The sequence below is a fragment of the Apium graveolens genome, chromosome 3, assembly GCF_009905375.1.
Source record: "Apium graveolens cultivar Ventura chromosome 3, ASM990537v1, whole genome shotgun sequence".
Taxonomy (NCBI): domain Eukaryota; kingdom Viridiplantae; phylum Streptophyta; class Magnoliopsida; order Apiales; family Apiaceae; genus Apium; species Apium graveolens.
Window position 1 is genome coordinate 105,215,222 of NC_133649.1, and position 10,538 is coordinate 105,225,759.

The window sequence follows — 10,538 nt, forward strand, 5'->3', positions numbered from 1 at the left end:
TGTTATTCTCTTTGGAGACACTTTAATCTCATGGAAATCCAAAAAGAAGCACACTGTTTCACTCTCATCTGCTGAAGCAGAATATCGCTCTATGCGACGTGTTACTGCAGAATTGACTTGGCTCTATCGCTTTCTTTATGAACTCAAAATATTCGACATTCTTCTTGTCCCTCTTAAGTGTGACAACCAAGCTGCAATCTACATCGCTAAGAATCCCTTATTTTACAAGTGTACGAATTATGTTGACCTCGAATGTCATTTCCTTCGTACTAAACTAGTTTCAAGCTTGATTTCGGTATTCTATGTTCCAACAAAACATCAATTGATGTTTTTACTAAACCATATTGAATTTCAACACCATGACATTCTTGGCATGTTGGGAGTGTCTTCATCCCCTTCCAACTTGAGGGGGTGTTGGACCTGTTGGACATGTCACGTGACAGCTCATTTACAACTGGCTTATATATCTGACAGCTCATTTACAACTGGCTTATACAGCCGGCTCCAGTTAGTTAGATTATTTAGTTACTGTGTTAGTTTCCCGCCTAATTTACTTGGCTACTTTGTATTTAAACATATTCATTCTGTACAGTTTACAATCAATTAACATACAACTTTATTTTACAATCATTTTTTTCTCCTTCCTCATTGCATACAATATAAAATTTACGGTTTAACAGGATGTTCGAGATTTAAATGCCATGAACATTGAACCAGAGGCGAATGCTTTAGTAAGCGGCCCAGCTTCAGCTGGGTGAATTTTTAAGTAAAAGGTAAATAAAAATTACCGCTAGGTAAAAAATAAAAAAATATATAAAATAAAAATTTCAGTTTTATTGGTTTTCAGATGAGAGACAGACAGAGCGAGCAAACAGCAAAGTTAAACATAAATAAAGCTACTAGTACTGGGCATTGGATAATCTGGAATTCTGGACATCAGGACATCTGATATGCGAGGTCAGTTTAATGGATTAAAGACATTATTTCTCCAAGATTGTCCAAGTGCATATTATATTCACTGTTTTGCTCACTGACTACAATTAGCGCTGAATGCTTGTGCCAGAGAAGTCCCTGATATGCACATATTTTTTCAAATGCTAAGCTCAGTTGTCAATTTTGTCTAATCTTCATCAAAATGTACCAATATGTTAAAAGATATTCAAGAAGCAAAATACTCAGAAAGCTTAGCTGATGGAGATCTTGAAACAGGAACGGGTCTTAATCAAACTTATAGTTTGAAACGAGCAGGTATGACTCGGTGGGGCTCTCACTTTGCTTCTGTAAATACTGTAGTTCATTTGTTTAAAGAAGTTACTGAGCTTCTTCAAAGTATGATGGCCGATAAAGAACTTACAGGAAGTATAAGAGGTGATGCAAAAGGTTTTCTTAAGGCATTAAGGGCATTTGGTTTTATTTTTTGTTTGCTACTCACTAACAAAATCATGGATATAACCGACTTACTTTCTCAAGCTTTACAAAGACAATCAAAAGGCATTGTTAATGCTATGAATTTAGTTTCAAGTACAAAGACACTTCTTCAAGAATTAAGAGAACATGGTTGGGATAATTTTTTTCTAAGTGTCCATCAATTTGGTGAAGATCAGGGTCTTGAAATGCCAAAAATGAATGCAGCCTACTCAATAGGGATTGGTCGTGGTTGTCAATAGCATGATTTAGTTACAAATGAACATCACTATCATTTTAGCATATTTAATGTGATTATTGATGTTCAACTGTCAGAGTTAAATGACCGGTTCACGGAGCAAAGTATAGAATTACTTGTTTTAAGTTCTGCATTGGATCCAAAAAATCAGTTTAAGAAGTTTGATATCGACCAGATTTGTGTACTTGCACAGAAGTTTTATCCGGAAGATTTTGATGCATCAGAGGTATGAGTTTTAAAGTTACAATTAGAGCATTATAGGTGTCAAGTGGTTTCTCATAAAGATTTTCAAGAATTATCTTCTCTTGCACAACTATGTAGACAATTAGTTGAAACTGGTTTAGACAAGCTTTTTTCATTGGTTGACATACTTATTCGTTTAGTTTTGACGCTTCCTGTTTCCATGGCTACTACTGAACGGGCATTATCGGCAATGAAAATTATAAAAATAAGGCTGAGAAATAAGATGGAAGACGAATATCTTTCGAGTTGTATGATACTTCACATTGAAAAAGAATATGTTGATGATGTTGATTCGGAGACGGTAATTGATCACTTCGAGTCCACCGGATATCGTAGAGCTCAATTTAAATGAGATATTATTTACTTATAATTTGTAGCCTGTAAATGAAAAAAACTATACCATTCGGTAAATTTTTTTACGAGATTCGGCATTGCATTGAACAGCACGTGAGTTGAACATTATTTAACCGTCTCAATCCCAAACACGAAAGATGCTAAAAATTAAGAAATGTTATACAAACTAAAAATATTAATTTTACAGAGAGAACGTAAAAATCTATCAGTATCCACATGAGCCCATTCGAAACCACCCTCTCAATTTTCTACTTCTTGATCGTATTTTTTTCCTTTCCCCACTTGGAATTTCCTGAAAACAAAACAAAAACTCCTGTTCAAAGTAAAATCTTTGCATAGCTTGATCAGTCACATTAACTTCTTTTGTCCCAAATAGTTTAGCAAAAAAAATAAATCAAATTTTTGCATAATTTGATCAGTGTAATGAATTTTTATTTTCAGATATTTTAGCAAAAAATCGTATCAAGGTTTTTATTTTCTGGTTCAACTTTGGGCATATAGCTGGACATGAAGCATCATTGGCTGATAAGTGATAAGAGAAGAAAATGTAATTTGACTTGCCTGAGTTTGGGGAGAGTCTTGTTTTTCAAGACTAGTTGCAGTTTCACCTTTCTCCTGCCCTGCTACATTTTGCGCATCTGAAACAATGTGACCCGTGATTGATGAGCTCGATCTTGACGAGTTTCTCTCATCCATCACTAAGCTCAGCTAATCAAAAGAAAATATAGTTTAGGCGAGAATGCAAGCTACTACAGATTGGCCTAATCAACATATAAATTAGGAGTTAGGTATTTCTCGTAAAGGATTTTTAGAATTTTTTTGAAACCTGTAAAACTCGATTTTCGAGCATGGCAAGACGATTTATTAGTGTGCCTTTCTGACGAACTTCTTCAAGAGCAAAAGATAGAGGTTTGCTGGGGCTATCTTCTTCTTTTCCTGTTTCGCTAATAACGGATGTGGTTAAATGTCTTCCTGATATGCCATGCTTCTCTTCCAGAAGTTGCAGCTAGCATATGACAAAAACATAATCAACGAGTTTTTTTTTATCAGGGTAATCAGATCAAATTATGTTGCCAAGGCAATATACTCATCAATTATATGTGAGATCTTTGTCAAACTTTGCGCTGAGAGTCTCAGAACAATTTTTGCATGATAAATCATAATTATATCCTACTAAGCCAAAAGGGTCTGGTGAAACCAGGCACCATCTATTACAGAGGTCCATGACGGATCATTTTTTTTATGCACATGGCCTAAACAATGAAACATTATAATATTTTTTATAGTTTCACGCACACATATATTTATACTATAGATAGACCGAGAAGTGGTACCAGGCGATCAAGGCGATCGAGTCTGGGAAGAACTGGCATGGGTGCTAAGCTCGGCTCTTGCTTCTCTTCTACGTTCATTGTTTCCATAAATTTGCAGACCGTGGTGTGCTGTTTTAGTTTTTTGTGTGTCAAAGATTACGGCAGCAACTTCTTGTTTTCAAGTGGTAGCTTTGCTCCAGGGTTATTTAAGAAGCTAAGCTGTTACATATAAGATGACACTTAAAGATGTAATAAATTACAACCACCTCACCATACTTTTCTTGTCACTATACAATCTTCACACGACTTTGCTTATATATATACCATATTATAATACTCCCGATTTCATCCCTATCTTATCTCAACAAGATTTCTATCTTTCTTCGTTATGGTAGCCGACACTTTTTCATAAAACAAACGTTATGCATTCACACCCAAACCAAACCGAACCGAGTCGAACCTATCAATCAGAAGGGCACGATTTATTTCGTAAAGACAGCTTAACTGTAAATGATAAGTCTCCAGAAGGCAAGTTTTGTGTTGAAGGCATAAAACCATGCCGAGACCTCTCATTAAAAGGTTTTTCTTGCTGTTGTGATCTCAAGAAAGTAAAATATTTGTCTTAAAAAGAAAGTGATTTATTCGCAGCATCGCAATATACAAACATATTCAGCCATTCAGGTACTAGAAGTTCAGAAAAAACATCCTTTTTTCTATCTCCAATTTAGGGACAGCTTTCAGTTACCACTAAATAATATTATCTCGTGATCTTCAACACAGAAAGAGTAACAAACATTTCGTAGTATACAGCATCAATCATTATGATTAATTTTTGGCACTGTTTTTTTGTTACATACTCATAGCGAAACAAAATACATTGACAGATGAAGAGAATTAGTCACTGAGACGACTCTTTTACGTTCCTCCCTTAGCATACTTGTCCAAAGGCATAGGGAAAATGTTGGTGATCCTCACTGTAATCTGTTGGATTAATCTAAACTTGTTTTCTGTTTTTATTTGTTTGTTTTGTCCGAGTGTTGCACTTTGAACTGGTCTGAGAGTACTGTAAACGTTTATGAGCTTGTTTAGTAGTATTTGAATAAGTCTTGGCTATGTGCTCGAGTAGTGGAGCTCGTGTAGGAGTGTGTTCCTAGTTTTTAGCTTTTAGCTGTAGGTGGTTTCCAGTTTGTTTTTCTTAGTTATATACGCTGTATTTGCAACTTCATTTGAATGAGATTAGTAGTTAACATTTTGTTTCTCTCGTTTTAATATTACACATACAGTATATATATATATATATATATGTTACTGTAATCAGAGTTATAAGAGTTATATTTCTTCAATATTCTAGTATCAGAGCCTCTTATATATATATAGTGTATGCCAAAGTTTATGCCCAGGAAGTGAACGATGGAATCCAGTAAGACGGAGACAAGCAAAACCAAGGAAGGAGTCGGTCTCAGTTATCCGATGTTGGCACGAAGCAACTATACAGTGTGGGCATTGAAAATGAAAATGTTTATGCAAGCCCACGGAGTATGGGATGTTGTTGATTCCAAGGATCCAAAAACAAAGGCGGAAGAAAGGATGGACAAAACTGCACTTGCGGCTATCTACCAGGGAATACCTCGTGATATGCTTTTGTCCATAGCAGATAAAACCACAGCAAAGGAAGCATGGGGAGCCATAAATACAATGTGCCTTGGGGCAGATCGTGTAAAAAAGGCAAAAATTCAAACCCTAAAACCTGAATTCGAGTCATTAAAAATGAAAGACTCCGAGCAACTTGATGAGTTCTGCATCAAACTTAACATCTTGGTTGCAAATATTAGAGCCCTAGGTGAAAACGTGGAGGAAGAATATGTGGTGAAAAAACTTCTCAGAGTTGTGCCGTCAAAATTTCTCCAAATCGCATCTACCATTAAGCAGTTTGGGGACTTGGAAACTATGTCAGTCGAAGAAGCTGTGGGGTCTTTGATGGCCCATGAAGAGGGCCTAAAAGGTCAGAGTGAACCTGGTGGAGGACAACTATTACTTACGGAGGAAGAATGGTTGAAAAAGGAAAAGGAAGAAGGACAATTGCTGCTTACTAGAGAAGAGTGGCAGATGAGATCTAATTTGAAGAACAAAGTCATTGGTGGTGATAGTCGACTGAAGGAAGGGGGTCGCAGTGGTCGAGACAAAAGCAAGGTACGATGCTTCAACTGCTTGGCATATGGTCATTACACGGCTGAATGTCAAAAACCCAAGCGGGACAGAGAGCAGCGTTTGGAATCAAACTTAGTTCATGCACAGGATGATGAACCAACATTACTAACGATGAAGCATGAAGAAGAAAATGTTCTCTTAAACGAGGAGAACGTGAAGCCTAAGTTATCATCGGACGTTGACAATAAACGAGTAGCTCAAATGTGTGGTATCTAGATTACGGGGCAAGCAATCACATGACAGGAGAAAAATCAAAGTTCAAGGATTTGGATAAAAAGGTAACTGGAAAGGTTCGATTTGGCGATGGCTCAACAGTGGACATACAAGGAAAATGGTCTGTTGTCTTCAAGTGCAAGAATAGAGAAGAGAGGACATTTCATGAGGTATATTTTATTCCAAATTTGTGTAATAATATTCTGAGTTTAGGACACTTGTCAGAAGAAGGAAATCATGTCATTATGCATGGCTGTTTCTTGTGGGTGTATGATAAAAAAAGAAAGTTACTAATGAAAGTTAGAAGATCTGGTAATAGATTATATAAAATAATCATTGAAACAGCTGAGTCAAAGTGCTTGATGTCAAAAATGGACGAAGTTACATGGCTTTGGCATTCATGCCTAGGTCATGTTAACTTCCAGGCTTTAAGTCTGATGGCGAGAAATAAGATGGTTGGGGGACTGCCAAATATTGTACAACCTAAAGAATTGTGTTCAGGTTGCCTAATGTCGAAGCAGACCAGGAAAAGCTTTCCAGCACAATCGAGTTTCAGAACAGAGAAGGCAATTGACTTGGTTCACGGGGACTTATGTGGACCGATACTACCTGAAACATCGGGCGGAAATAAATATTTTTTCCTTTTAGTAGATGATTTCAGCAGGGCTATGAGGGGTTTTTTATTGAAGAATAAAGATGAGGCGTTGGATGCGTTCAAAAGATTCAGGGCACTCGTAGAAAAAGGTCCAGAAGTAAAAGTAGGAGCATTTCACACAGATAGAGGAGGGGAATTATGTTCGCACCAGTTCAATGAGTATGTGAGAAGTCGGGTATATATCGCCAACTCACAGCTCCGTATACGCCACAACAAAATGGCGTAATGGAGAGACGAAATCGAACGGTTGTTGCCATGATAAGAAGCTTCTTGAAACATATGCAGCTACCATCTTTTTTGTGGGGAGAAGCATTAAGGCATTCTATTTACATTCTAAATCGCTTGCCTACACGTGCTTTGTCTGAGAAGACCCCATATGAGGCTTGGATGGGAGAAAAACCAAATTTGGGGCATATCAAAGTGTTTGGTTGTGTGTGTTACATGAAGGTCCCAACTGTGCAAACAACCAAGTTGTATGATCGCAGCAAAATGGTTATAAACCTTGGTAAGGAACCTGGTACAAAGGCCTACCGACTATATGATCCTGCGTCAAAGAGGTTGTTTGTGAGTCGTGACGTTGTTTTTGCAGAGACAAAGGCCTGGAAATGGGAAGAATGTCAAGGACAGAATACGAGTAAGACTGGGAAACTTACTGTATTTGGCCTTGATTCTGAAAAAATTGAGACGCATGAGGAGACGGATCGGCAAAGTGGAAATAACACAGGATGTTAGGCCTCAATGATACTATAGAAGGGGGTTGAATATAGTATCTATAATTAATTCGATTATAAACACAAATATGTAACAGAAAACAAGTTTATTCAATATATCAAACTCTGTTACAGTAAATTTAATCTACTCTCTCAGTTATGTATGATATCACTAAGAGCTGCTAGGGTTACAATGAATAATATTCTCGTGAACGATAACACGTATAGTGTAAACCCTAAGTTGTGTTTATATAGTACATAGTTACAAGATATCTCCTAATTGATATAAAATATATCTCTTCCTAAAATATATCAATCAGAGATTATCTACTGTAGTCCTTTAGCTGTACAACTCTCCATGCATATCTTCATTTGTTTAATCCAGATCCTCTCCTGTAAATCAGCCGCTTTTCATTCCTGAAGTGTATCCGCACTTAATTCCTGATATAAGTTCTGACGCCTTAAGTTGTGATAACTTCCTGTCTTCAGTAAGTTCTAATTTCTAGTTAAGTTTTGATATTCTGATAATAAGTTCTGAAACTAAACAAATCAGATTAGACATGACATCACAAATATATCTAACAATCTCCCCCAACTTGTAAATTATGAAAAATATACAAGTTAATAGATTTGATGATGTCAAAAACATTTAAGTACAAATGCAATGAGAGTTTATTTAGATAACTAACTATAACTTACAGTACATGTAGCTTTACCAATATCACTGGATCAATCTGAATCCAAAGTGATTCCTTGTAAATTCTGTTACCAGCTTGTCCTCAGCATTTCTCAAAACTTCAACTAACTGTGCTTTGACTTGTATCAGTTCTTCATCTTCATTATCACCAATCTGATAAATGGCTGCTCTGAGTGCAGGAATTGTTCTTTCAAGTCCATCTCCAAGTCTGATAACTCTGGGATGTGAAGAGTCTTCATTGTAGCATAAGCATCTTCCTTTCAGAATTACTTCTACCTTAGCAGAATTCTTCCTCATAGGAATTTCTCTTCCATCATCTTCAACTATCTTTGGAATAAATTATGCAACCCTTGATCCAGAGATTCTGGCTTTATCCCTTATGGTCTTCATCAAGAAATTTGACCATCTTCTGGTAACCTCAGACTTTATCTCCAAAAGATAATGAATGAATTGAAGTTCTTTAAGAGATTTGTTCAGCACATCTGATTCTGACATTCTATATGTTCTTCCATCTTTACGAAATAGAATCAACTTTTCCTTGACTTTACTCTTATCATGAGTATCCAGTACCACTTGAGCACATATAACCTTGTTAAGGTGTTTCTGTGTAACTTTCTCAAGTGGTTTGTCAGTTAATAAAAATGGATCTTTGATAGTTACTTCAACTCCTGTTTTGATCTTGGCTTCGCTTGATCCTAACCCAGATCTGTCTCTTGCTTCTCTAGCATTCAATCCAATAGTCATAAAATCAGATAGTAGTTGACTTTTCTTAGGATATGGTGGTTTAACATTTTTCCATTGGAGTTTCTTCTTATCAGCAATTGTCATCTTGTTCAAATCAACTTGAGCTCTGTCAGAGGTTGATGTCTTGATGACTTGTTCAGGATTTACTGATTCTTCTGTAGCTTGCTGTTCTCAAATATCTTCACTCTGAACAACTTGAGCTATGTCAGAGGTTGTCTTAGATTCTTCTGTTATCTTCTTTCTCTTCTAAGTTTCAACAGTTTCATCTTCAGCAGCTGTATCATCAAAGACTTGAACCATCTTGCACACACGATCCATCAGAATTTGAGGAATCTTCATTTTCTGCTTCTTAAATGTCTCCCCAACTTTTCCTTTTCCCTTGTCTTTGGGATCAGTAGTAGTTTGAGATCTAGTCCTTGATGTAGGAATCTCTGTGGCAGATATTTCTTTAATCACAATACATTTCTCCTTAGGTTTGGGAGGCTTCTTTGCATCAGAAGCTTTAGGCTGTAGTTTTGACTTTTCAGCATTAAACCTTGCTTCTTCTTTTCTAAGTTCCTCTAAATCCACTCCTGGATTATCCTTAAGGAACAGCCTCTTTGCAAGTTCCTCATCTAGGGCTTGAATCTTAGGATCCTTGTAAAAGAAGGTTGCCTTCTTTCCCTTAAACTTTAAGGTTTGCATGAATTTCTTCGAGTCTTGACTTCCACCTTGAATGAGAACATCAGACTTTGTCATCAGAATTTGATTATTAGAACTTGTTGTCAGAACTTGATCTTCAATTTCAGAACTTGTGAGCAACAAGGTTTGATCTGTAGCCAAAGTCTTCTTTCCTTCCTTATCACTCCCTTGCATAGCAGATCTATCAGAACTTGTCTGTTGAGTGGGAAATTTGCTCAGCTGCTTCCCTTGACTTTGACCTCTACTCTTATCAGAGTTTTCTTGGTCATCACCATGATCATCCTTTTTTTTTAGTGTCTTGATTGGTGAGCATTTGGACTTAACTACCTTCTCCCCCTTTTTGGCATCATCTGTTAGGAGTAGAGAAAGAAGGAGTTCCACTGAAGATTGGATTTTATTGAGCTGTGTTTGTTGAGAGGCTTGATTCTGCAAGACCTCATCCAATTGGGCCTGCTGCTTGATTTGAATTTGCTCAATAGCTTCCACTTTTTCCTGAATTGGTCTAATAAACCTTATCTTGTCTAGTTTGTACATCAGGTCTAGCTTATCAGCTATTTTCTAAAGTTTATCAACCTTTTCATGTGTCTTGGAGTGTAGACCTTGAAGATTTTTAGTACTGAGAGTAGTGACTTTAAGTTGGTGCTTGAAATCAGAACTTGTCAACAACTCATCAGCTTTTGAAATATGTTCTGACAGAACAGTTGAGCTGGGAATGAAGTCAGGTTCATTCCACTTTGTTGTCCATTCAACTCCTCTAAAGGTTTCCTCCCATAGAATAGGAGCATCTTCTTCATTAAATTTAAGCAGGGCCTCCTTGCCAAGAATTGGAGCATTTACTGGAGCACTTGCTGGAGCACTGTCTACAGAATTTGATAAAATCTCATCATCTTCTGATTACACCAGAGTGTGTGTAATTGAAGGAGATTCTGGATTAGCTTCATCTAAATTCTGATCTTCAGTACCAAGATCAAGAATTGGTGTTGTTGGAATGTCAGCCTGTAAAATTGGAGAAGTAATAGGAGTTGGCTCTTGTGCTGGTGGTGCTTCCAGATACAAC

At 36.9% G+C, this 10,538-nt stretch overlaps 2 protein-coding genes across 2 annotated transcripts; one reads left to right on the top strand and one right to left on the bottom strand.

Annotated features, from left to right (window-relative positions):
• The first annotated feature begins 1,145 nt into the window (after nucleotides 1–1,145).
• Nucleotides 1,146–2,258, top strand: LOC141714503 (uncharacterized). The gene is made up of 3 exons (XM_074518020.1): nucleotides 1,146–1,656; nucleotides 1,741–1,858; nucleotides 1,985–2,258. Exons 1-3 carry the CDS (start codon nucleotides 1,146–1,148, stop codon nucleotides 2,256–2,258), a joined length of 903 nt encoding a protein of 300 aa, XP_074374121.1.
• Nucleotides 2,259–2,308: 50 nt separating this feature from the next.
• On the bottom strand, nucleotides 2,309–3,834 carry LOC141712672 (uncharacterized). Its single transcript, XM_074515694.1, has 4 exons — nucleotides 3,595–3,834; nucleotides 3,087–3,266; nucleotides 2,822–2,968; nucleotides 2,309–2,552 (listed from the first exon to the last, which is right to left on the bottom strand). Exons 1-4 carry the CDS (start codon nucleotides 3,679–3,681, stop codon nucleotides 2,466–2,468), a joined length of 501 nt encoding a protein of 166 aa, XP_074371795.1. The 5' UTR covers nucleotides 3,682–3,834; the 3' UTR covers nucleotides 2,309–2,465.
• Nucleotides 3,835–10,538: the final 6,704 nt, after the last annotated feature.

Bases quoted from the DNA above. Each gene is read 5' to 3' on its own strand.
- LOC141714503 (XM_074518020.1), top strand. From the start codon at position 1,146: ATGTTAAAAGATATTCAAGAAGCAAAATACTCAGAAAGCTTAGCTGAT. The intron at 1,657-1,740 runs GTTGTCAATAGC...TTCAACTGTCAG, and splicing joins CTCAATAGGGATTGGTCGTG to AGTTAAATGACCGGTTCACG. The intron at 1,859-1,984 runs GTTTTATCCGGA...ACAACTATGTAG, and splicing joins ATTTGTGTACTTGCACAGAA to ACAATTAGTTGAAACTGGTT.
- LOC141712672 (XM_074515694.1), bottom strand. From the start codon at position 3,681: ATGGAAACAATGAACGTAGAAGAGAAGCAAGAGCCGAGCTTAGCACCC. The intron at 3,267-3,594 runs GTACCACTTCTC...GTCATATGCTAG, and splicing joins TCGATCGCCTTGATCGCCTG to CTGCAACTTCTGGAAGAGAA. The intron at 2,969-3,086 runs GTTTCAAAAAAA...TCTTTTGATTAG, and splicing joins TCGAAAATCGAGTTTTACAG to CTGAGCTTAGTGATGGATGA.